Consider the following 22,790-nt stretch of genomic DNA (forward strand, 5'->3'; position numbering starts at 1 on the left):
AATTAACAAGGATAATTCGCCCCCTGATCTTACACATAATGCATATAACCCTTGTATAACAAAAAAAAATGTCCATAGGAATCCATGTAAAATAGGACAATGCGTTCAATTTTGAAAAAAAAATACGAACAATTTTTTCGTTATACAATTTATTATTGTCAATACAGACTTTTTTCAACAAGAATATTGTCCAATGAAATTCGTCTTGATTATACTTCAAAATTTGGCGAAAATGGAACAAGAATTTGGCGAACATCAGCGCTTTCGTCAAATAAATATGTACGGTGCAACAATTTCTCCTGCTTTCAGCTTCTCCATTAGTTAGGTTTGCTCCTGCTTTGTTGTATCTATTATTTCTTCCTCTCCTGACCAAATATATTTTGCTGCAACCAGAATATAGATCCATAAGCTCATCAGTACTGTTGACTATTTTCTTCCACAAGTTCATTGGTGTAACTCCAGTCTACCTGTAGCCTCATAATCTTTGCTAGAGATGGTCCAGCTAGATGGTAATCAGCTAGTGTCTCCTCAGGCACTAGCTGAAGTCCCTCAAAATCTCATTCTACAATTGCATTTGTTAAAATTTCTTCTCTGTAGATACTAAGGTTCTCTTCAAACATGCGTTCACTACACACTGCAATGAGCCAATCTTGAATATTTCTCCTCGCCACTCGTTCTGCGAAACATCGTTCGTTAAACAAATATTTTTTGTTTCTTTGCTCGTTATGAGCGATGCTCATTCAGCGGGAAGTGACTGTGTTTTTTATATGTACTACTTTATATGTACTTACTAAGATACAATGGGTTTCATTGTCGTAATATAAATGATGTATATTTTTTGCAGGCGTGTCCCTCTTCTTATTTATAGTAGCTCGATTTAGTGCTTATGAATGGGTGAATCCACACCCGTGTGATCTGGAACCGGAGGAACTGGAGAACCAGTTCACGCTACTTAACACTCTCTGGTTCACCATTGGATGTCTTATGTGCCAAGGCTGCGATATTACGCCAAGGTAAGAGTTTTCTCAATTACTAAATGAGATTGCTGAGATTCGCCGCGGAATTTCAACATGGAGATCAGTAAGTCACGGAATGGAGACAACATTTCACGAAATATCTGTCAGATATGGGCCACATATTGGATACAACATTCCCCAGAATAATATTCAGGTTTATTGTCCTAGTGCATATTAAATTTGTCGAGGGCCAAAGTCTCCCCATTAATATGATGTGAAATTTTGCCACGAGATTGAAATTCCCTTTTAATGTAATAAAGCCAATAGATTACGGGATGGAGACAGCATTCCCCAAAATATTCTTCAGGTTTATTGGCCTTCGTGCATGTTAAATTTGTTGAGGGCCAAAGTCTTCACATTAATAAGATGTGGAATTTTGCAGCCAATAGATTACGGGATGGAGACAACATTCCCCAGAATATTCTTCAGTTTTATTGGCCTAGTGCATGTTACATTTGTCGAGGGCCAAAATCTCCCCATTAATATGATGTGAAATTTTGTTACGAGATTGAAATTCCCTTTTAATGTAATAAAGCCAATAGATTACGGGATGGAGACAGCATTCCCCAGAATATTCTTCAGGTTTATTGGCCTAGTGCATGTAAAATTTGTTGAGGACCAAAGTCTTCACATTAATAAGACATGGAAATTTGCCCCAAGGTTGAAATTTCTCTTTAATAGAAAGGGACCAATAGAACAGAAGATGGAGGCAACATTCCCCAGATTGTTCTTCAGGTTTATTGGCCTAGTGCATATTAAATTTGTCGAGGGCCAAAAGTCGTATTGTTAATACGATGCGAAATTTTGTAGAAGGACTACAGTTCAAGTATATTCCATTCCATCTGATACCTGTTTCTTATTGTAATGTTTTCTTTCTAGAAAAAATTATTGTATTTTTAAAAAAGGGATGTAAATATAATTATAGAGTCAATGCTAATATAATTAAAACTAAACACAAATATTAACTGGATGAGATAAAACTCATCTACCGATCGGATTGATTTGCATCTCAAAGATTCATTCCTCAGAATTGCACTCATTACCTCATAATAGGACCACAGCGCCCTGGTGGTAAGGTCTCCTCTTCGGAACCGGATGCTATGAGGATGGAGACCCGATTCCTTGTAAGCAGGTCTGGCGCACCCCATATCCGTTGGGGCCAAACGTCTTCCCGCTGGTGAGGTGTGGAAGAATGGGAAGTTAGGCGTGTGAGCCCAGGTGCCATCCTCGTCATCTGGCCGCGGTTCAAGATTACGAGGTTCATCCTAAGAAAACCGTCCTAGTGTTGCTTATAAACGGGACATTAATATAACTAAACCAAACAACCAAATAATATTTGTACACAATTTAACATTTTATTAGAATTCTTGTAATTCCCTGGTGTAATGAATCAGAAACTACGATTTCTTCTTTTTCTTTACCGAACTATTTTATCATCCATTTTTCAATTTTATTTTTCCATTATTCATTAAATTTGGGTGCGTAATAGACCAAGAAAGAAGTCAAAAGACTTTTTAAGGAATTAAAATAATTGAATCAATTGAATTAATAACTAAATGTTTTTGTTTTTTTGCTTTTAGCAGATATTCACTGCGTGTTGTCTGACCTGCATTCTCTGTGTTCTTTTGAGGGTCGCGGTGGCCTGTTGGTAAGGTCTCGGCTTCGGAACTGTAGGGCTTCAGATTCGGGACCAGATCCCACCGATGAATAGTCGGTGGTGTCTGGTCGAATTATCGTAAAGGGGTTGGAGCCAAACGTCCTTACACTGGTGTGGTACGGAAGTTTAGAGATTAGGATGCCAGCTCAAATGTCGTACCAATTATTATCTTGCGAAACATTAATCCACATCGATTATGTAAATGAACAAGAAGGTTATAAAGAAATTAATGCCGAATGTCATCGAATCAGCTGTTTTCAATGGAAAGTCGAGTGGTGAAGATGTGCACATTTCATGCATTCCCATTATTCCCACCAATATGCATTTTGATGTCAAACATCTGTAATTTCCCATTCGACTTGCATTCTTGATGACGATCAACAAGACGCAAAGTCAGTCACTTCAAGTGCGCAGATTGAACCCAGAAAATCCATGTTTTTACATGTCCATTTGTATGTCGGATACTCACGAGTTGGAGAGCCAAGAAATTTATTTGTTTCTGCTGAAGACAGACAAACAAAAATAAATTTTGTCAACCTTAAACCACTTGAAAAACAAAGTTAAAAAATAGAATAAAATATTATTTATATTTCTCCTTTAAATATAAACAATTTTCACTGAATATGTTCACTGTCAACAAGAAAATAAATCTTAATTTAACAAGACAGTTATTTCAGATTTTAAACGATATTTCCAAAATTATTTCTTCTATGGCAGCAACGCGCCGGATACCAGGCTAGTTTAAAATGAAAATATATTATAAAAATTCACTAATTTATGGATTAATGATTTATTTTTTATTTTTAGAATACTATTATAATTGTTTTTATAAAAACCGAAGCAATTGTTTAAAATTTTATTTTTACTTTTCAAATTACCGGATAAGTTTATTCTTTAATTACAGGGAAAAAATGTTTATGTTACTTTTATGAGCTAATGGTAAATTAATTTCATTTCCCAAAGATAAAATTTTTAAGGAAGAATGTCGTTAAAATTAAATGAACTTGACAATGAAAATTCCATAATTGAATTGTTTAAACAAGCAGTTAATTCCATTGTTGTCTTCTTTTGTAAAGATTTTCTAAGCGGATAAACATTCATTTTTATTCATTAAAATTAGATACAATATTCTTTTTCGGATTTTTTTCAACCACTTAAAATTTTATTGTATTCTTTTTTACAGTCTGTTTTGTTTGCAGAGGCTATTAGCATTTTTAAAGAGGAGTAAAAATGTATTCGATTAAAATAAAAATGGCAAAGCAAGCTTTCATCTCTTAGCTTACAATAAAATAAGCATAAAAAATTACTTAGATAAAAGGTTAATTTTCCGAACTATTAATATTTCATAAATGGGTTTTAAGCAAATTTTATTTAAAATTCATTGGTTTTTATACTGAATTTAAATAACTATTTGCAGTAATTTCTTTTATTTACATTCATATACCAATTGAATTTGAATACAAAAAGAATATCCATATCCTTTGACAATAAGTGAAGACAGACTTTTAGAATATTTTTGAATGCACTAGATATAATATTTTTTTATATTATTATCTTATTTTTTATTTCTGAGACAAATTTCTAAACCTCAGTGCCGAATGGAAATACTTAAAACGGAATCGAAACTGAAATAAATTAATGATTAACTGATGAATTATATTTTAAAAAATTGGCATAAATTCTTTTTAAATTATGAACATAAAAGACTAAACATATAAGACTATAACAATAGAAAAACTACTAAAAAGTTCATTTAAAGCTTCAATATTTGATTCATAAAACTATTCAAGTTAAATGAAAGTTTATAACTTTTCTTGAATACGGCATCTAGCAAAAATATGTGTCAGTTTGTTCATGAAAGAAATTAAAATTTTCTTTCAAAATCGACAGTAATTACCGTACGTTTTATGTTTTGTTTATATGCATGAACGTAAATGCATATAAACAAAAATGCATTTAAACAATTTGTTTACAAATTTCACGGGCAATTAAAACTTGAAAAGTCCGTATTCTTAAAAGAATAAATGCATATAATTTTGAAAAACTTCATTTCAAAAATTGTCCGAATTTTTAAAATATCTAAATTATAAATATAAATTATAATAATTATAATAAAAATTATAATAATTATAAATATCTAAATCATTTTAAATACATTGAAATTTTAGAATTTTTTAACATTTTAATTTTAATAATTAATATTAGATTTTGTATTCATTTTAGACCAAAAAGATATATATATATATATATATATATATAATAGTAAAATTTAGAAGAAAAAAAGAGTTAAGTAGGTGAAATGAAGAATTAATTACGAGAATGAAAAAAAGACCATGGAATTAGAGCCTTACTACAGTACACTCCCGAGTATCCGGTTCACGACTATCCGGCTACCGTATTATCGCACAAAGTTTTCTTTAATTTAATTAATTGAGGAAGGCAATGCATTACATTGGCAATATTGGCAAGGCATTGAAACCGAGCTTCTGCTACGATCCTCCTACGTATCGTGTACAAAATACAAGTTATGACAGGAAAAGAGGGATCTGCTCATTGCTTCGTCGGTATGTAACGGGCGTCACCTTTTGTCGCTGTTCCTGATTATAATTGCACAATACGTACAGGATTCGTAAATTGTTCTTGGGGTATACTTAATGTTTTCTTAAGTATGTCGCAGTGAAGTGTACAGAATTTACGTTAAAATGTGAACAGTTTGTATCCTTTAACTTACTTTTTCTCTAAAAAATTCTTGAGTCATGCAGTGCAGTATATAAACATGTATAAACTACCAGGTATATATGGATAAACTACCAGATAAACATGTATAAAACATGTATATCTATTTTAACTCTACACGTTACCGACAACTGCTTCTATGTTTTATCGGGTTGCGACCGCTTTCACATTCTACGTGGCTGGAGATGAAAGGTGGGCTTTGTACTGAATCAGAAGTGAGTAAATACGTATTGTAACAGTGATTTTTGGAGTAAAATCTTTGTCTTCTGTACAAAGGAATTAGTTATAGAAATTCGACTTATCCGGCTTCTTTGCCACTTTTTGCCGGATACTCGGCAGTGTACTGTGTATCTTCAAGTGACTCGGATTAGCTCGACTTTTCCAATGAAATATTGATAAATGCTCGGATTAGCTCAACTTTTCCAATGAAATATTGATAAATGCTCGGGTTAGCTCGACTTTTCCAATGAAATATTGATAAATGCAGGGATTAGCTCGACTTTTCCAATGAAATATTGATAAATGCTCGGATTAGCTCAACTTTTCCAATGAAATATTGATAAATGCTCGGGTTAGCTCGACTTTTCCAATGAAATATTGATAAATGCAGGGATTAGCTCGACTTTTCCAATGAAATATTGATAAATGCTCGGATTAGCTCGACTTTTCCAATGAAATATTGATAAATGCTCGGATTAGCTCGACTTTTCCAATGAAATATTGATAAATGCTCGGGTTAGCTCGACTTTTCCAATGAAATATTGATAAATGCAGGGATTAGCTCGACTTTTCCAATGAAATATTGATAAATGCTCGGGTTAGCTCGACTTTTCCAATGAAATATTGATAAATGCAGGGATTAGCTCGACATTTCCAATGAAATATTGATAAATTCTCGGATAACAAAGGCTTATGAGCTGACAAATGATACAGCCAGCCTGAGTCACTCACATCAATAATGGATATTTATATTTCCACGGATGAAGAACAATGAAGTTTCCGATCAAACTGAGCAAGCCACACAGTGTGAGAACAAGAATTAATTTTAAACGAGCCCTGAAATTGAATCTAGAACTCTGACAGTAGATACGCCTTTCTTTGATCCACAATTTATATATAAATGAGGATAATTTCTATAACATTTTTTTTTTTACTTTCGCGTATATTTAATAACGAGAAAGTATAATAATCGTTAAAAAATTTCAATTCGGGATTTAGATTTCACAATTTAGATCTCATTGAGTTAGAAAACCTTGAATTTAGAAAATGTCCGTCTGTCTGAGACAAAAATAACTCAAGCACGCTTCGAGCTAGATGGTTGAAATTCGGCGCACGGTCTTCACACCAAATTTGAAGATTTCTGTCGAATTTTAAGCAAACTCCGTTCAGAGTAAATCTGTCTGTCTGTCTGTTCGAGCATAAGTTAACACGGTAACTGAAAAAGGAAGACAGCTAGATAGATACAATTCGGTGCACAGATTTAACATCTATACTTTAGACACCTGTCAAAATTTCAGCCAAATCAGACTAGGGTTTGACCATTTGTCGGTCTGCAATTTTTGGAACATGTAAACTCATTAATTTAAAAGCGCAATTATTTAAATATATCAAATTTGGCACGAGATTTGGTGATAGCAAGTGCATTTCTGTGTCATATTTTTGTTTTAATCGCATGAGAAAAACTTGTTTAAAACACAAATTCGATTTTCTTATACTATTAATCTCGTACCAGGAATTAATCGCCAAATAATGCGCCAATGATCACACGACAGATTCAGTAAAACTGTTAAATTCACGCCAAAAGTTAATATTTCGTAACTATTGTAGGTCAATACCATGTAAGGCATTCTTTGACATGACATGCTTATTAGATAATATGCGTGAAAGTTTTGTTGAGGTTATTCCCGCGGATTCAAGTTTGTCCAGAAAATGAAGTATTGGTAAACGCGCAAGTATTAAAGACTAATGAATCCAGAAATGATTCAACCACTGTTAATTACTAAGAATAATAACACATTCTGGCATTTTCACAGTGAGGATAGAAAAACACAAGGTACACATGAAGAAATTCTAATGGAATACGTGCATAATCACAATCAAGTCACAAAGTAATTTGCATCAAGTAACAAATTCATTCATAATATCAAAGCCAAACTCTGTAGCAGCCATTAACCATTACCAGTAATTGTTAAGTGACGTGTTAAAATGTTTGTTTCTCCGAACAGAGCCAATTCTACCCGAATGATAGCCGTGATGTGGTGGTTCTTCACCCTTATCATGGTATCCTCCTACACAGCCAACTTGGCTGCCTTTCTAACTGTGGAGCGACTTGCCTCGCCCATCGAGAGCGCCGAAGATCTCGCCAAACAGACCCAGATACCTTACGGGTGCGTCGCCTCTGGTTCCACACAATCATTTTTCAAGGTAAATGAGATGTATTTTAAAAAGTGTTTTCAAGCTTTCTTAAGAAATGTTTTATTGGTATTGCTTCTTTGTATATTCCTTAGAGATTCAATGTCAAATTGAGAATGTATGGATTTTTTTTTTCTTTCTAGAAAACTATTTATTAGAATTTTTTTTTAATATCTCTATCATCTAGATTATATTGGCTCTCTGAAAAAAAACAAATAGTAGAAGGAAATATATTTATTTAAACCAGACTTTATAGGCCTGTTTTAGGAAATTAACTTTCAAACCTATAAGTCGGCCTATATATATATATATGTCTCTCTCTCTCTCTCTCTGTGTGTGTGCTTGTGTATGTGTGTGTGTGTGTGTGTGTGTGTGTGTGTGTGTGTGTGTGTGTGTGTGTGTGTGTGTGTGTGTGTGTGTGTGTGTGTGTGTGTGCTTGTATGTGTGTGTGTGTGAGAGAGAGAGAGAGAGAGCTCAACTTGAGATTTTACTCTTCTTTTAGATAAAACTCGTTACTAAGGTTCTAAAAGATATAAAACAGAACACTTGTTAAAAAAAATATGGAACATACTTAATACTTGTCCCCTGATTACAACATATTATAATTTATTCATGTTATAATTTAAATGTTATTGAGAGTATGGGGTGTGACTATTAAATTATATTAGTATTTATGTTGCAATAGAAAAGCAAGCAAATCAAAGAAATATCGGTTATGGCTATATCCTTGTATCCCTCCCTTTTCTTATCTGCTATCTGTTCTAGCTTAAACCACTTATATTGCTCCAGCTGGCTGCAGCTTTGTGAAAAGCTATTTGTTCTTGCGCATAGGGTCGTTAAAAGTCCTTAGGGTTTAGTGGAATAGCGTGTTAACAGGAAATTCCTCTTGAAACTTGGGAATTCACTATAAAATTTATTTACTGTCGTAAATAGAGTGTGTAAATGCGTTCTAGTCACGTACACAAATTCCTGAGTGGATTCAAAAAGTTCGAGAAATGGTAAGAATAGTTTAATCGTGTTCTATTCCCAAGCTTACAAAACTCCACTAAGTTTCTCAACATTAGAGGAATTGTATAAGCGATCACGCCTTTGATTGGGACGCACGTATGCGCCCGAAAGAAACCATCGGTGTGGTCTATGGGCGCATATGAGCGTCCTGCAAAGCTTTCGCAATTTATTGCTGTCTCATATGTATACTTGTAAACTGTTTTTATCATATATTCAACACTGGCGAAAACATCAGATCTTGTAGTTTAGTAACGAGAAAAAAGGAAGTTTCGCTTACTTGGTTTGGTTTAGTTTACCACTTCATCTTTTTTAGTATGGTCCAATTGTTTATTGCTTACTCATATGTATGCTTGGAAACTGTTTTATCATATGTATTCAACACTCGCTTTACCACTTCGACTTTATCGTATTTGTTCATTGCTTATTGCTGTCTCATATTTTTGCTTGGAAACAATTTTTATCGTATGTTTTAAACACTCGCAGAAACATCATACCTGGTAGTTTAGAAACGGAAAATAAAGAAAGTATAGTTTATTTGGTTTGGTTCAGTTTACCATTTCGAATGATGGATAGATATTTCCCTTCGAACATTTAAAGTACAGCAGGTAACTTGAGAAGAGAAAAATGAATTGTCAGCAAGAAACATAAAAGAAAAAGATATACTCTATACGGGTGTGCAAAATGTGACGTCAGATTATGTGCTGATATTTGTTTCGAAATTTAACATACGCAAATGAACTATTCATTTCCTTATTGTTCTTCTTCTTAAAAAAATTGCTTCGTTTATATATAGCACATTCATGTTACTTACTTGTTATTTGTTCAATTTTCTAATTTTCAATATCCAAATACGTATATTATAATTATCAAACTATAGGCTTTTAAAACTGTACCATTGGTGAATAAATAATATATATTAACATTTGTTTTTGAAAAAAGCTTCGAATCCGTTTTATAGTATACAAAGTAATAGTTATTAGAATGTGTGCTATATGTGTAAATACTCCACAGACAAGATCCATATTGCACGAAAATATATTCAGTGCTTATCGATCGGTGTTGACCGACGTTTACGTGAAGCACTTCAACTTAAAGCAGCTAGCAATCAAAATGTTAATTTACTGATGGTTAAACAGTTCATATAATAATATTATAGAAGAATCCTTACTACACTTCATTAGATATTCAGAAGAGAACTTCGTGAGATTTCGATAAACAAACGAAGTACTTCAACTTATATCAGTGAGCAGTCAAAATGTTAATTTATTGATGGTTAAACAATTCATATAAGATTATTATACAAATATACTTACTTTTCGAATATAATTTAACACGCTAATTACAAAACGAAAGGATCTAGATAGATAAAATTATGTACACATATTTAGTATCAATAGTTTAAGCACCAATAACATTTTGAGCCTAACCCAACAAGAGGTTGGCTATCCTTTTGTCTACATTTTTAGAAGAATACAGACGCGATAACTTAATTTTCAATGATTTAAATATATCAGATTTGATATAGAATTTTGTAACTACAAAATAGTTTTGTATCAAATTTTTGCCATGGCATAATCGCCAAATAGCTCGCCAAGGATAACAATATGGACACAGTAAAAATGCTAAATTCATGCAAAATGTTAATATTACGTAATTATTGTTTTGCCATGTAAGCGTTCTCTGATTATATTAGAGAGTATGCGAGAAAGTTTTGGAGAGACCACACCCGCTGGCATATGTTAAGCAGAGAGAAAGTCTGAAAATAAGCTATGACTGTTTAGGGAAAATAGTAATAAGGTGTGTTTACTTTTGAACTAAATCCATTAGATTTGGAAAGAATTAGTGAACAATGATACAGACATATTAGAAAGATCTTTAGTGATCAATGCTAGAATTGTAAAGGACAAAAGTGGAAAAGCAGAAATTTATGCTTAATTATTTGTTGTCCTTTTATATATTAAGTAGAGAGTGAAAAATGCAACAAAAAACGGGCTTTAAAGATTTAAACGACAGAACTTTAGGAACCAATGATAGAGTTGTAAATGTAAAAACACTATACCATCCTAAACACAGTTCCTAGTAATATCAGTCGAAAACTTCCTTTCCAAAAAGATATTACCGTTTTAATATTTAAAATCATTAATGCCACAAGCGGACAGAATATGATTGCGAATATTTATCTAATATTAATAGCGTAATTTTGCCTTACCTTTCATGTTTTAAGAAGTATAAATGTTCATCTGTAAGAATCACCTGTTGGAGGTGGTTCTTTATATTTCTGCTTTGTTCTCAAGGATTTCATATCTTGTGTACTAAATCACTCTTCTTTTTTACTATACAGGAATCGGAGTTCCCCACCTACAAGCGCATGTGGTCCTTTATGGAATCGCAACGGCCTTCCGTTTTTACCGATAATAACCAAAAAGGCGTTGAGAGGGTTAAGAAAGGCAATTATGCCTTCCTCATGGAGTCGACAACTATTGAGTTCATTGTGGAGCGAAACTGCGATCTCACACAAGTGGGAGGACTGCTCGACTCCAAAGGATACGGGATTGCAACGCCACATGGTGAGCATAATATAATCACAAATTGATTAGTCCACCCCCACCTTCCCGAAAGAACACGGATAAAACTGGATAGCCGGACCAAAACGCTAAGAATACTGGCGGGAACTGTGGTTGTGTCCTAAGGATCATCACCGGTCTCAGCACAACCCTTCCCTTGGGAAGCACTCTCAGCCATTAATGGGAGAGAGACAACTGACATATTTTTTCTGTACTCTCTAGGGCATCAAGAACCAACCACAGTACTGGAAGTTTCTCATTTTCACTTTTGAGGTGCCTCCTAGTGGAAGCTGAGCATATTATAAAGCTATATTCATATAATTATACATAGAAAAAAGTCTTTGATATTTTTCCTTTATATATGATTTCAGCAATTCATTTGTAACCATTGCAATGTTCATATGACTCTTAGTTGCTTGACCATATTATTGACTCTTTACGGTATTAAATGATGCGGAATATATTTTCTAAACCTAAAATGCATCTTGATATTTTATATGATTAAAAACTATGAAATCAGTTAAATCGATTTACTGCCAATCAAAATGTCTTTACATTAAACAAAATTCCTCTCGGCAAGCTGGAACGCAAAGGTAGATTCTTTTACATCTAAGTTACTATCTGGCAACACCAATTGTTGATGTTAGAAACAGTCAAAATTAGGGCTTGAAAATCACTTTTCAGCCCCTAACTTCTTAAATATTGCAGCAAAAAAACCCCCCTTTAAATGCAAAAGTTATTCATCTTAATCAGGCTCTAATTTCGCTAATTGGATTTGTTTTTAAATCTGAATATTAAGAAAGTTACAGTGAAATGAAAATTTTCACCTCTGACAATGTTATTATATTATCACTAAATGTGTGCATCTAAGCATAAAAGCTTCTTTTTCATTCCAGGTTCCCCATACCGCACGCACATGTCCTCCGCCATTCTGAAGCTGCAAGAGAACGGCAAGCTGCACGTTCTGAAAGATCTCTGGTGGAAGAAGAAGAGGCTGAGTCAAAAATGTGCCAAAGATGATCAGACCAGCTCGAGTTCAGCTTCAGAGCTTGGCCTTGCGAATGTCGGGGGCGTGTTCTTAGTCCTTATATGTGGGGTCTTCCTTGGATGTGTGATTGTCGTATTCGAGTTTGTTTGGAAATCCAGAAAAGTTCCCAGCGAAGAAAGGGTAAGAGTTCGTTCTTCTAAAACAATATACAGTACATTCCCGAGTATCCGTTTCGCGACTATCCGGCATCTGTACTACCGGACTAGTTTTATTTTATCATAATTAAATGGGGAATGCAATGCAAAACTGCCAAGACATTGGATGCGGGCTTCTGCTTCGATCCTCCTACGTGTTTTGCGTAAAATGCTAGTTGTGACAGGAAAAGAGCAGCGCCCTGTTCGTTGTTCATTTTTTCATCAGTATGTAACGAACCTGAATTGTTTCCCACTGTTCCTAATTATAATTGCACAGTAAGTACAATATTCGCAATAAATTTTTAAAATTTACAGTGCAGTATATAAACATATTGTTACGAATCTGTGATGTGGCTTTACAGCATAGTTGGTTCCTTGGGAGATCCCAGAGCTTGGCGACAAACTTGGCGACCATTTGGCGAATTGGTGACGAATTTGGTGACTTTGGCGCCAAAATTGATTATACCCGAAACATCGAGAATTTTCCCGATCCGTCCAGTAGGAACCGAGTTACGCCTCGAACGTTCCTGATTGGTTGAGAGGCTTCTAGCCCCGCCTCCTGATGCCTATAAAAGGAAGCAGTCCTGCCGCTGCCGTGTAGTTGCGATCCAGTTGAGTCGAAGAGTAGTCGGAAGCGAAAGAGTAGTCGTCGTGGTGAACCAGATCGGAGTCGTAGTCGTGGACCAGTGGAGTCGTGGTCGTAGTCGGAATCGACAGTAAAGAACTGGCCTTCTAGAGATAAGGAGAGCAGAGACGAAGTGAAGCTAGTGCTGAACTAAGCTGTGTGCTCATGTCTGCAGTAGAGTCTGTTGTATGCTGTTTTGTATGCTGCTGTGTATGCTGTTGTATGCTGCACGTCTTGGCTGAAGATAATCGTCTTTTGTGCTGTATATAGTTGTCGTCTTTGTGCTGTCCTGTGTGTCTCCGTGTAAATAAACGTCGTTGTTTTATTTTCTACTGCCGCCTGCTGATTGAGCGTTCTTCACACCATATAACTTCGACTATCCAAACGAACCCCAGAAATTTCGTAACAATATATAAACTATCAGTACAGAACCTTCTATTTTAACTCGACATGTCACCGGCAGCTGCTTCTATGATTCACCGGGCCACATTCACAATCTATGTGGCTAAAGACAAATGAAGGGCGTACTACTCAATAAGAAATAAAAATATAATTTTCATTTCAGTGAGTTTTGGTATAAAAACTTCTGTATAAAACTTTGGTATAAAAACGTTTTCTGGTATCGGTGTCCAAAGAAATAAATCCGTAGAACTCCGGCCTATCCGAATTGTTTGTTATCCAGCCTGCATTTCCGCTATATTAGGCCGAATACTCGGGATTGTACTCTACCAAAATTTACAATTCTTATTCGGAAATTTTAGAAGAGAAAGTAAATCTGTATTTAGTTTTTTTTTAGAAACCAGTTGCAGCAAGCTAAAATATTAGTCTGGTTATCGACAAGCATTATATTGCATAACTAATAATCGAATGAAGTCGACTAATATTGGCATCTGATTTTGGAGCATTAGCAATGGCTCCAAGAAAGCACCGAACCAATCATCGCCAAATTAAAGCATAAGCGCCAGTTGTGGCATTCTGGATATAGAGACAAAAATAATGAAACAATATAGCATCTGAATAATAGGATCAAACTCATGTGTTAACATAGATGCCGTGCTAACGGAAATTTGCTTTTTTTTAATGAAGAGGTCTTTAACTTAAAAATATATTCAGAGGCATATTATTATGAATACCTGAGATTAAAAAAGGTGAAATGAGGCTAAAAAGGGATATTCGAGCTAAGATGTATGAAAATTAAATTCCATTTAAGATATTTAAATATAATTATTTTGAAGTAGCTGTTCTAATAGCAATTTAATCATGTTTCATTGTCAGTAATATAAGTAGATTTGAAAATGTTCTGAGCTCAAACTATATTTCGTTCCCCAGCAACATTTTAGGTGATAATATTGGAAAAGACTGCAGTTAATAGCCTTCTCGATCTCCAAATATTTCTTAACTAAACCTTTCAGCTTCATACAAAAACACTATTAAATGTCATCAAAATATTAGTTACATTTTAACAACAAAAGGGAATCAATAACATATTTAAAATTATTGCGCTTCAGAATATTGATTACAGTTTGAATACTAGAAGAGAGATTTTTGGTACTGATACAGATCTCCATTAACTCTAAAAATTGTGAAAGTTTTCTTCTTTAATGTGATCAAATTACAATAAATCCTATGTTTTCTCCATAATATAAATCATTACCTTTGGATTAAATGAGCACGGACAACCTATATTTGTTAATAACTTATTAATCTTAATTTACAAATCCCTGTATAGTGAGAGATTGGAGAAAGTGATCAATATTTTTTATATTTATTATACCAGTATGCATTTCGATTTAGTAATTTATGTTAAGATTTGAAGCTTTTCTTGGCAACAGTAAGGAATCATAATTTTGATAACATAATTTAGGCACAAATGGCAATAAAAGTTGTCGCGATAAAAGTTGTAATCGCCAATAGAGAACTTTTTTACCACTGTTCTCATTAAAATCGAGTACACATAGAAATTACGTAATAAGCAACCGTATTAAGAAATTAGAAAATAAAAATGAATGCTATATGTCATGTAACCTTAAACTCTTAACCCGCAATGATAATTGCATTCCAGATTTAAATATAAATTGTTATTTTGTTTTTATCTATTTTATTGTCATGATTTATTTTGTCCCATTTTCAAAAATACAATTTCATGCTTTTTAAGATCATAAATCTGCCAACTGTACTCCATAAAAATAATGATGTGATCTGTAAAACATTCCAGTCAGTCTTAATCCTATTAGAAGCAAGATATTGTAATTTGTAGAATACTAAATACGATAAGGAGAGAGAAGAAGCAATATGATATCACATTAATTCCCCCCCCCCATGGATATTATTTTATATGGGTAGAAAATCATCGGCTGTTATTTTTATTCTACATTCGTGTAGAAAATCATTGGCCATATAATATAGATGTCTCCACAACTGGAAGATTTAATAATTCACAAATCAACCATATTGTGAATTAAGTAATGCTATTCCTATTCCTTCGTCATTTGGGCAAGATCTATTGCCCAATAGGAATTTTTATGTTACAACGTAAGATACGTAATTTATGTATGAATGAGGGAAAAGGTTTGTTAGGTGGGATCAAAAACACAAATATCTGGAAGACGGCTCTCTTCGCTGGACAACTTTTTTACCTTTTGAGAAATCATGGTTTTTTTTTTTTCTTTTTTTTTAAGAAAGTATTTAGATACGAATATCATACTGATTACATATGAGTATTTTTCAATCTTACCTACGTATAAACTGATCATTTAAATAAAAAGAATCATGAATGCACTTAGATTTACATGTTATGAGAAACAATCTGATAAATGACATTATTCATTTTGCAGTTCATATATCATTTCTTGAATTTTTGGGCTTACATTTGGTTTTTACCACGGTGAAATCAGGTCTGAAATGGCGCTGTACAACATTGCCAACATGACAACAGATGGAAAATGGCTCTAACAGTTAGTTATAAAAAAATGTTTGTTTTGTGTGTGCGTGTGTGTAAAATCACTTTTTCTTCAGGAATGACACCTATACAGATAAATTTAAAGAGCAAAAATATTAAATATAAATACATAAGTTAAAAAGAAAGTAAAAAGTGTGATAGGAACCGAAGACCCGCAACACACGCGTTAATCATATTTTTCTGACCACTATACTGCTCAGCCTACACTTCAAAACGGAGTTTGAATATACTCATTTTAATATTTAGTTATATTTTTTTTCGTGTGTGCTTTCGTAGTTCCTTAGGAAATACACCTTAATAGATAACACACACACACACACACACACACACACACACACACACACACACACACACACACACACACACACACACACACACACACACACACACAAACACACACACACACACATATATATATATATATAACATATTTTGTTTGAAGCAGAATGCAGGTTCGAAGCAGTGAATATATATTTTGGATTTTTAATTTCGATTTATTCTCTTTCGGGTTGCAGGCATGATTATTTACAAGAAGGCGCAACTCGGCACAAAAGCAGAAGTAAAGAAGTAAGGTAATAAGAGACGAAACAAATGATCACTAGTCTTATATAACATGGGATTTCCGGTCACGCGCCAATTCAATACACATGTTACCTTTGAGAAGGGCAACGGAAGTATCACTTTCACTTGATACGTAGATTGATTGCGCAGTAAATTTTACACAGCTTCATATGTGGAATGATATCAGGAAATAAGGGAATATTTTACTATGGGTTAAATTAAGATAAAGCTTTAGAAATTAATTTGGTTTAAATTAAGAGTTTAAAATATCATTACATATATAAGAATTGGTTAAAATTATAAGATTAGCATATGATGAATATTATTTTCCCTATATCCATGAAACTATTTCCTTTATGTTAATGAGCAGTAAGTAATAAAATAGTAGTTAAAACTTTAATTTTAATACATGTCTAGTTATTTCAACCCACTCCTTGGTGCTAAGCCAACGAGCTAATAAACACTACACATTAGAATGGAACGGAAAAACCATCTTTTGATTTTTAATTTGTAATAGCGCGGAAAATTTGCCGTTTGGTATAGATAATATAAATTAAAAATATGAAAAATATTAGAGTACGTTTTGAGGTGCCGCAAGGATGTTAAAGTTTAGTAAAACATTACTTATTTGTTAGTGTGCTTTGTTGTGATTAAAAATGACTCATATTAGATTAGTGAATGATCTCGGAATGTCCTATTTTTGGGAAATTTTGTGATTTTCTTGAAGTTGAACTGTCTACTTACAATGTGTTATGAAGGGCTACTGTTATATTAGACATTTTTTTACGAACTTTAAGCCCTTTGAGGCACCTCAAGATACAACCAAATTTTATCTAAACCATTCTTTTTTAACCTAAAAGGCAGCTTTTTTGTTCTATTACTTAAAAAAAGAAAAAGCATTTTCGTTCCACCCTGATGTATACCTCATAAAGCAAATTTCGGTTTATATTTCCTTGTTTTATATCCCCCAGGATTCCCTTTGTACGTCATTCTGCCGCGAGCTGAAATTCGCCATCTGCTGTGGAGGATCCACCAAGCCCATCAAGTCTACGGACGAGGGAGCGGAGGCCTCCACCCCTCATCAAGAGAATGGTCTGCCCTTCATGCCCATGCCCGGATTCTCGTCCTCCAGCCCTTCGAAGGGCTTTGCTTCCTGACAGGAGGCCCCCCTGGTGCAGCCCTTAGTAAAGGATCCCGAGGGCTCCACTTACTACAGATATGGAAGGGGGACTGGATCCGACGTATGAGCGACCTCTAGCCACAAAACAATGCATCGAATAAAGAAAAGAATATTTGATCGATAAAGGGACATATTTTATGCTAAAGATGCACTGAAGAAGTGAAGTGAGGAACATGAGAAGCAGAACAATCCATTTGTTTTGGATGAATTGTGTACTGGAAGTGAGACTGGATGTGTCCATAGTAAATGTTAAATGACTGTTGTGGTCTGGTTGTGTCACTTTCAGATATGGTGTACTTTTAAGTTAATCCTCTCATGGCCAAGGACTTCTTTTCAATTCAGGCATATTTCATTTGAAAATTAATTATCGATTTATTGCAACAGTTAAGTGCAATCTCAACATGAAGCCATCAGGATCGAACAATCTGGAAGAGATAGTCAGTGTTCTCATTATGCCTGATGGTATCAAAAACAATGTGGAAAGGGTTTATGATTCATTGATTAAGGCAAAATATGTGAGTCTTTTGTAAATACCAAGAATATTTTATTGCAGTTATATCTTTTAATGAGATGATGTAAAACTATCGGCTGGCTATAACCTGTTGTTATTTAAGGCATATTGCAGTAACAAGAAGCATTCTTTTAAAATATAAAACAACTTTTTATCATTATCCTTTTAAGCATACATAAAAAGCTTGGACATGGGAGGATAAAATTCTAACCCTTAAAAATGTTCATTATCATTTAGTATGGGATCTTTAAAACAATGTTTTATTCTCCATGTGGTATATAAATTCAAAATGATGTTTATTGATTATTTATGTATCATAAAAACATATTTGCCAGTCAGATGGTAAGTATATATTATTTTTGGCAGAGGAATTTCATTTTAAGTTTAAAATATTGTGAAAATAATATGCCATTTTTTTTAACTTATGTTTGTGTCCAAATAGCGACATATGCCACTAGTGACGAATGTTGGTTTATGTTGTGGTATAGAATTGCAACATTTAATTGTTTTGTAGAAAAATGTTATTAAAACTAGTGTTCGAAACTTATACTATCTCCGAAACACGTAAAAGATTGATGAGTTTTTAAAAAAATAATATTTAAAAAATGGTTTAAAATAACTTTCAAAAATTATAAATTAAAATCCGAATAAAAGCATTCTTTTCCTTAATTTGCTATTCTACTTTTATTATTCAAGATATAGTGAACATTCGAAATGACTTTATAAATAAGTTTTTATAAAGAGAAAATGTCAACTTAGGTATAAAGCCGCAGTTTTAACCTTTCTTAAATAAGAAAAAAAATTCAAAATCTCATTCATGTCGTTGCATTTTACATGTCTCTCTGAGAAAACATAAGTAACTGACAAAGAATTATTTATTCCTTTCCATGTTTTTCTATTTATCAGTAAGTAAATTGATTGGATAAATTACTTGTTTGATAAAGTAGATAGAATACGTGATGTAATGATAATGCCCTTAATGGCATTATTATCGTTTAAGATTTTTTTTTCAAACCTGCCTAGTGAACTGAAAAAACTATCATAATTTTAAATATGTATAATGTGTACTTCGAACAGAGTTTGGAATGTATAATTAATTGAAATATAGGAAGTTCTTCATCTGATTAATATCAGATTATTACTAAGTTAATGTTCCATTATATTTTTCTCGAAATTATTACTCAGAAATTTTTCCTTTAAGAAATAGAAAACAAATCTGCTTCTTAGGATGTTTGTAGTTGCCTTCTATAAATTATAATGAATTTTTTTCGCACTTTCAAACAGTTCCATTTGCAAGAAAATGCGAAAATTCAATTCAAAACTAAACATTCGACATTCTTCATCGATAGAAAGAAACAATATATACATAATATTTTTAATAAATTTTAATGTTCAACTGTAGATATCTAGTACCAGTAGGTCATTAGTAAAAAAAAAGGCATTAATTTTACTTTTGGAATTTTTCTCAGATTCTGCAGACTTCTGGTATAATATGGTATTGAAACTTATATTTGAAATATCTTCACTTAATAAAGAAATGACGCTAACTTTAATGTTGATTAACACTTGTTATAATACAAGTTAAGTTTCTTATTATTATGGATTGCAAAACTATCCATCCTCTACAAATATACATTTTTCATACTGATTCTTGTCAAAAGTATGTGATATATTCCAACATACTTTTTCATACTGTCTTGTTAAGAGTATGTGATATACAAATCGTGTATATGATATGGTAATCATAATGCCATCAATGTCTTCATTTAGAAAATATGCTAGTATATATTTAACGATTTAGAGCATTTGAAGTACTGCTATCGAGAAGGTGTATTTCAGAAGTAACTGAACATAATTGAAGAAAACAAAACAGATTATGCATGTTCACTCATGCATGATTACATTGTAACATTATTAAATTTTTTGTGTCATAAAATATTCTTCCAATATATATTTTGGGAAGAAAGTAGTTTTAAAATGTTATCCAAGAGTTTTCTTTTATATAACGTGACATTTAAACATGGATAAAAACATACATTACATTTTATTTTTATTTAAGTCAAAATTAAATGAATTTCTGCCCTGCACTGCCAATGATTCAGCTAAGACTGAACAATATATTCATTTTATTATCGACATGTAAGTTTAATTATAAATATATCGTGGTTCCGTTTAAATATTTTTATATTACCTTTTGCCATTATTGTCTTAAAGTGAATTACTGTCAAAATTGTCTTAAAGCGAATTATTGTCAAAATTGTCTTAAAGCGAATTATTGTCAAAATTGTCTTAAAGCGAAGTCCTAAAATGACATATACCAATAAAATAAAAATCGATGGCAACTTTACAAAAAAAAAAATATAATCGTAATCAAAGAAATATAAAATCCTTTATAAAATATTTGCTTTATGCATGCGCATATTCATCCAAAACCAAATAAATACGGCAAATATCGTTAATAACTAAAATAAATCAGGCATAAATAGGAAAACAAAATAATATTACAACAAAGATAAATATATAAAATTGATAATTATTATGATAAAAAAATAAGTAATTATTTGCAAAAAACACACCTGTTTCAATTTATTTGTTTACGCTGTTCCATCCTCTCTTTAAAAAAATCGTCTGGAATAAAACAGAAATGTTCTTAAAATTAAAACAACACAAATTCACATCCGCTTTACAATAAACGAACAGCTGTTGCTACTATTGTTTTTGAATAATGTCTGCAATATATCGCGTGCAGAAACAATTCTCATTTCACATTCTACTAAATAAAATGTTCTGGATTTGTATTATGGTTTATCAATGTTGTAAAATTTTGATTTGCTATTTAAAATTGCAAATATTGCATCCGATTGAAAGCTTCTGAAATTTAGATTTATTTTTGATTATTTGCCAAAATAAACTGGCTCGCGCACTGCTTCTCATTTTAACTTTAATTCTAAACACAAAAAAGAAAAACAATAAAAATAAATCTTTTAAGAAACAAGCGATACCAATTAAAGTTTTTTTTATATATGTTTTTAATCTTAAAAAGAAAGAATAAGAATACATCATCATAAAATTATTTTCCTTTTTTATTTTTATCTTTTATTTTATAGCTCTTTCATATTTGGCTTTTCACAGTATTTTTTTTAATTCTCATTGGTTCCAACTCCCCTTCCCCCATTTTTTTTAAATTTCATGTAACTATACTTTGTGAAAAACTACAAAAAAGTCCACGTGATAGCCATATGATTATAAAAAAAATATTCATTTTAGTTAATAAAAGCACTAAAACTTATTTTTTGAGGAAAACAATTTTGAAATAACTTTGCAGTAATACAGATACTTTGTCTGATTCTGTTAAATTTAAAATTTCTGTGGAAATTTTCAATTTTTGTAAATAAAAATCAAAGAATTTAAAACGCGTTAATTATCGATATATTGCAAATCCAAAATAAACGGATATCGAAAATTGTTTTGCCAAATAAATTAATAAATTGATTTATTTAAAAAATTAGCAAACTGCTTATTTTATCAGTTTCATTTATTTTACTAATTAATTCAGGATAATTTAAAATACCATGAATTATCACATTTTTTATTTGTAACATAGAAAGTTTTAGAAGAGGCTTTAATTTTAAATTTACTGTTTATTGAAGAATCAAATTCGGATAATTTTTGTGATTTCTCTAAATCGCTGAGCCTTATCTATACATTATTTTCTTTTAAAAATTCTAGGAAAAAATTAAGATATTGGCAGTGTGGGGTTGGCATATTCGTGGGCAATTGAAGGAAATAATTTAGTATAAATTTTTAAAAAAAGATTATTTAAAGGCCGTTATAATACTTTTTAAAAATTAAGTTGGGTTTATACTCAGCCAGTTAAAAGACTGTGAGTAGGCAGCACATGCATCAAAAAGCTGGAAAAATACTGTTTGGTCCATGGCAAGTAGTTGTCCCGACTGGACAACAATATGCCTCTGTATTGCATTTTTTTCCCCTTATGTTTGGCGTTCTTTTGGCTTGTAAAAATGGATCTCTTATCATAGATTAATTCCGACATTTTTTTACACTTTTTTTTTAATGCGAAGTTGCGGTTTTTTTTCCCCATTTAATTACTCATTTTTTTTTCTACAGTTTTCCAAACTTAGGTATGTTTACGTTTTCTTATTTTATCATGTTTCTTTGTGTAAATATTCATCATTTTAATACGATACTCAGTGAAAAAGAAAAATTCAGGGACGCCAGATCGACAATTTATAGCCAAGCAGGAATACCTAAATCTATCTTATGAAATTGTGGCAAACATAAATCAGTCCTTTTCTACGCATGCGTTGTCTTACTAGCCGTCTTATAACTGGCCGAGTGTAAACCCAACTTTAAAATTG

At 32.5% G+C, this 22,790-nt stretch overlaps 1 protein-coding gene across 1 annotated transcript in view; it reads left to right on the forward strand.

The window, feature by feature from the left end:
- Nucleotides 1–19,013, forward strand: part of LOC129976140 (glutamate receptor ionotropic, kainate 2-like) — a 435,413-nt gene extending 416,400 nt beyond the window's left edge. Inside the window, exons 12-16 of the mRNA XM_056089551.1 lie at nt 845–1,013; nt 7,635–7,833; nt 11,171–11,396; nt 12,290–12,561; nt 17,692–19,013. Of these exons, the coding sequence (XP_055945526.1) occupies nt 845–1,013; nt 7,635–7,833; nt 11,171–11,396; nt 12,290–12,561; nt 17,692–17,877 (1,052 nt within the window). The 3' untranslated portion in view covers nt 17,878–19,013. The remainder of the gene's footprint in view (nt 1–844; nt 1,014–7,634; nt 7,834–11,170; nt 11,397–12,289; nt 12,562–17,691) is intronic.
- The last annotated feature ends 3,777 nt before the right edge of the window (nt 19,014–22,790 follow it).

The sequence above is a fragment of the Argiope bruennichi genome, chromosome 7, assembly GCF_947563725.1.
Source record: "Argiope bruennichi chromosome 7, qqArgBrue1.1, whole genome shotgun sequence".
NCBI lineage: Eukaryota > Metazoa > Arthropoda > Arachnida > Araneae > Araneidae > Argiope > Argiope bruennichi.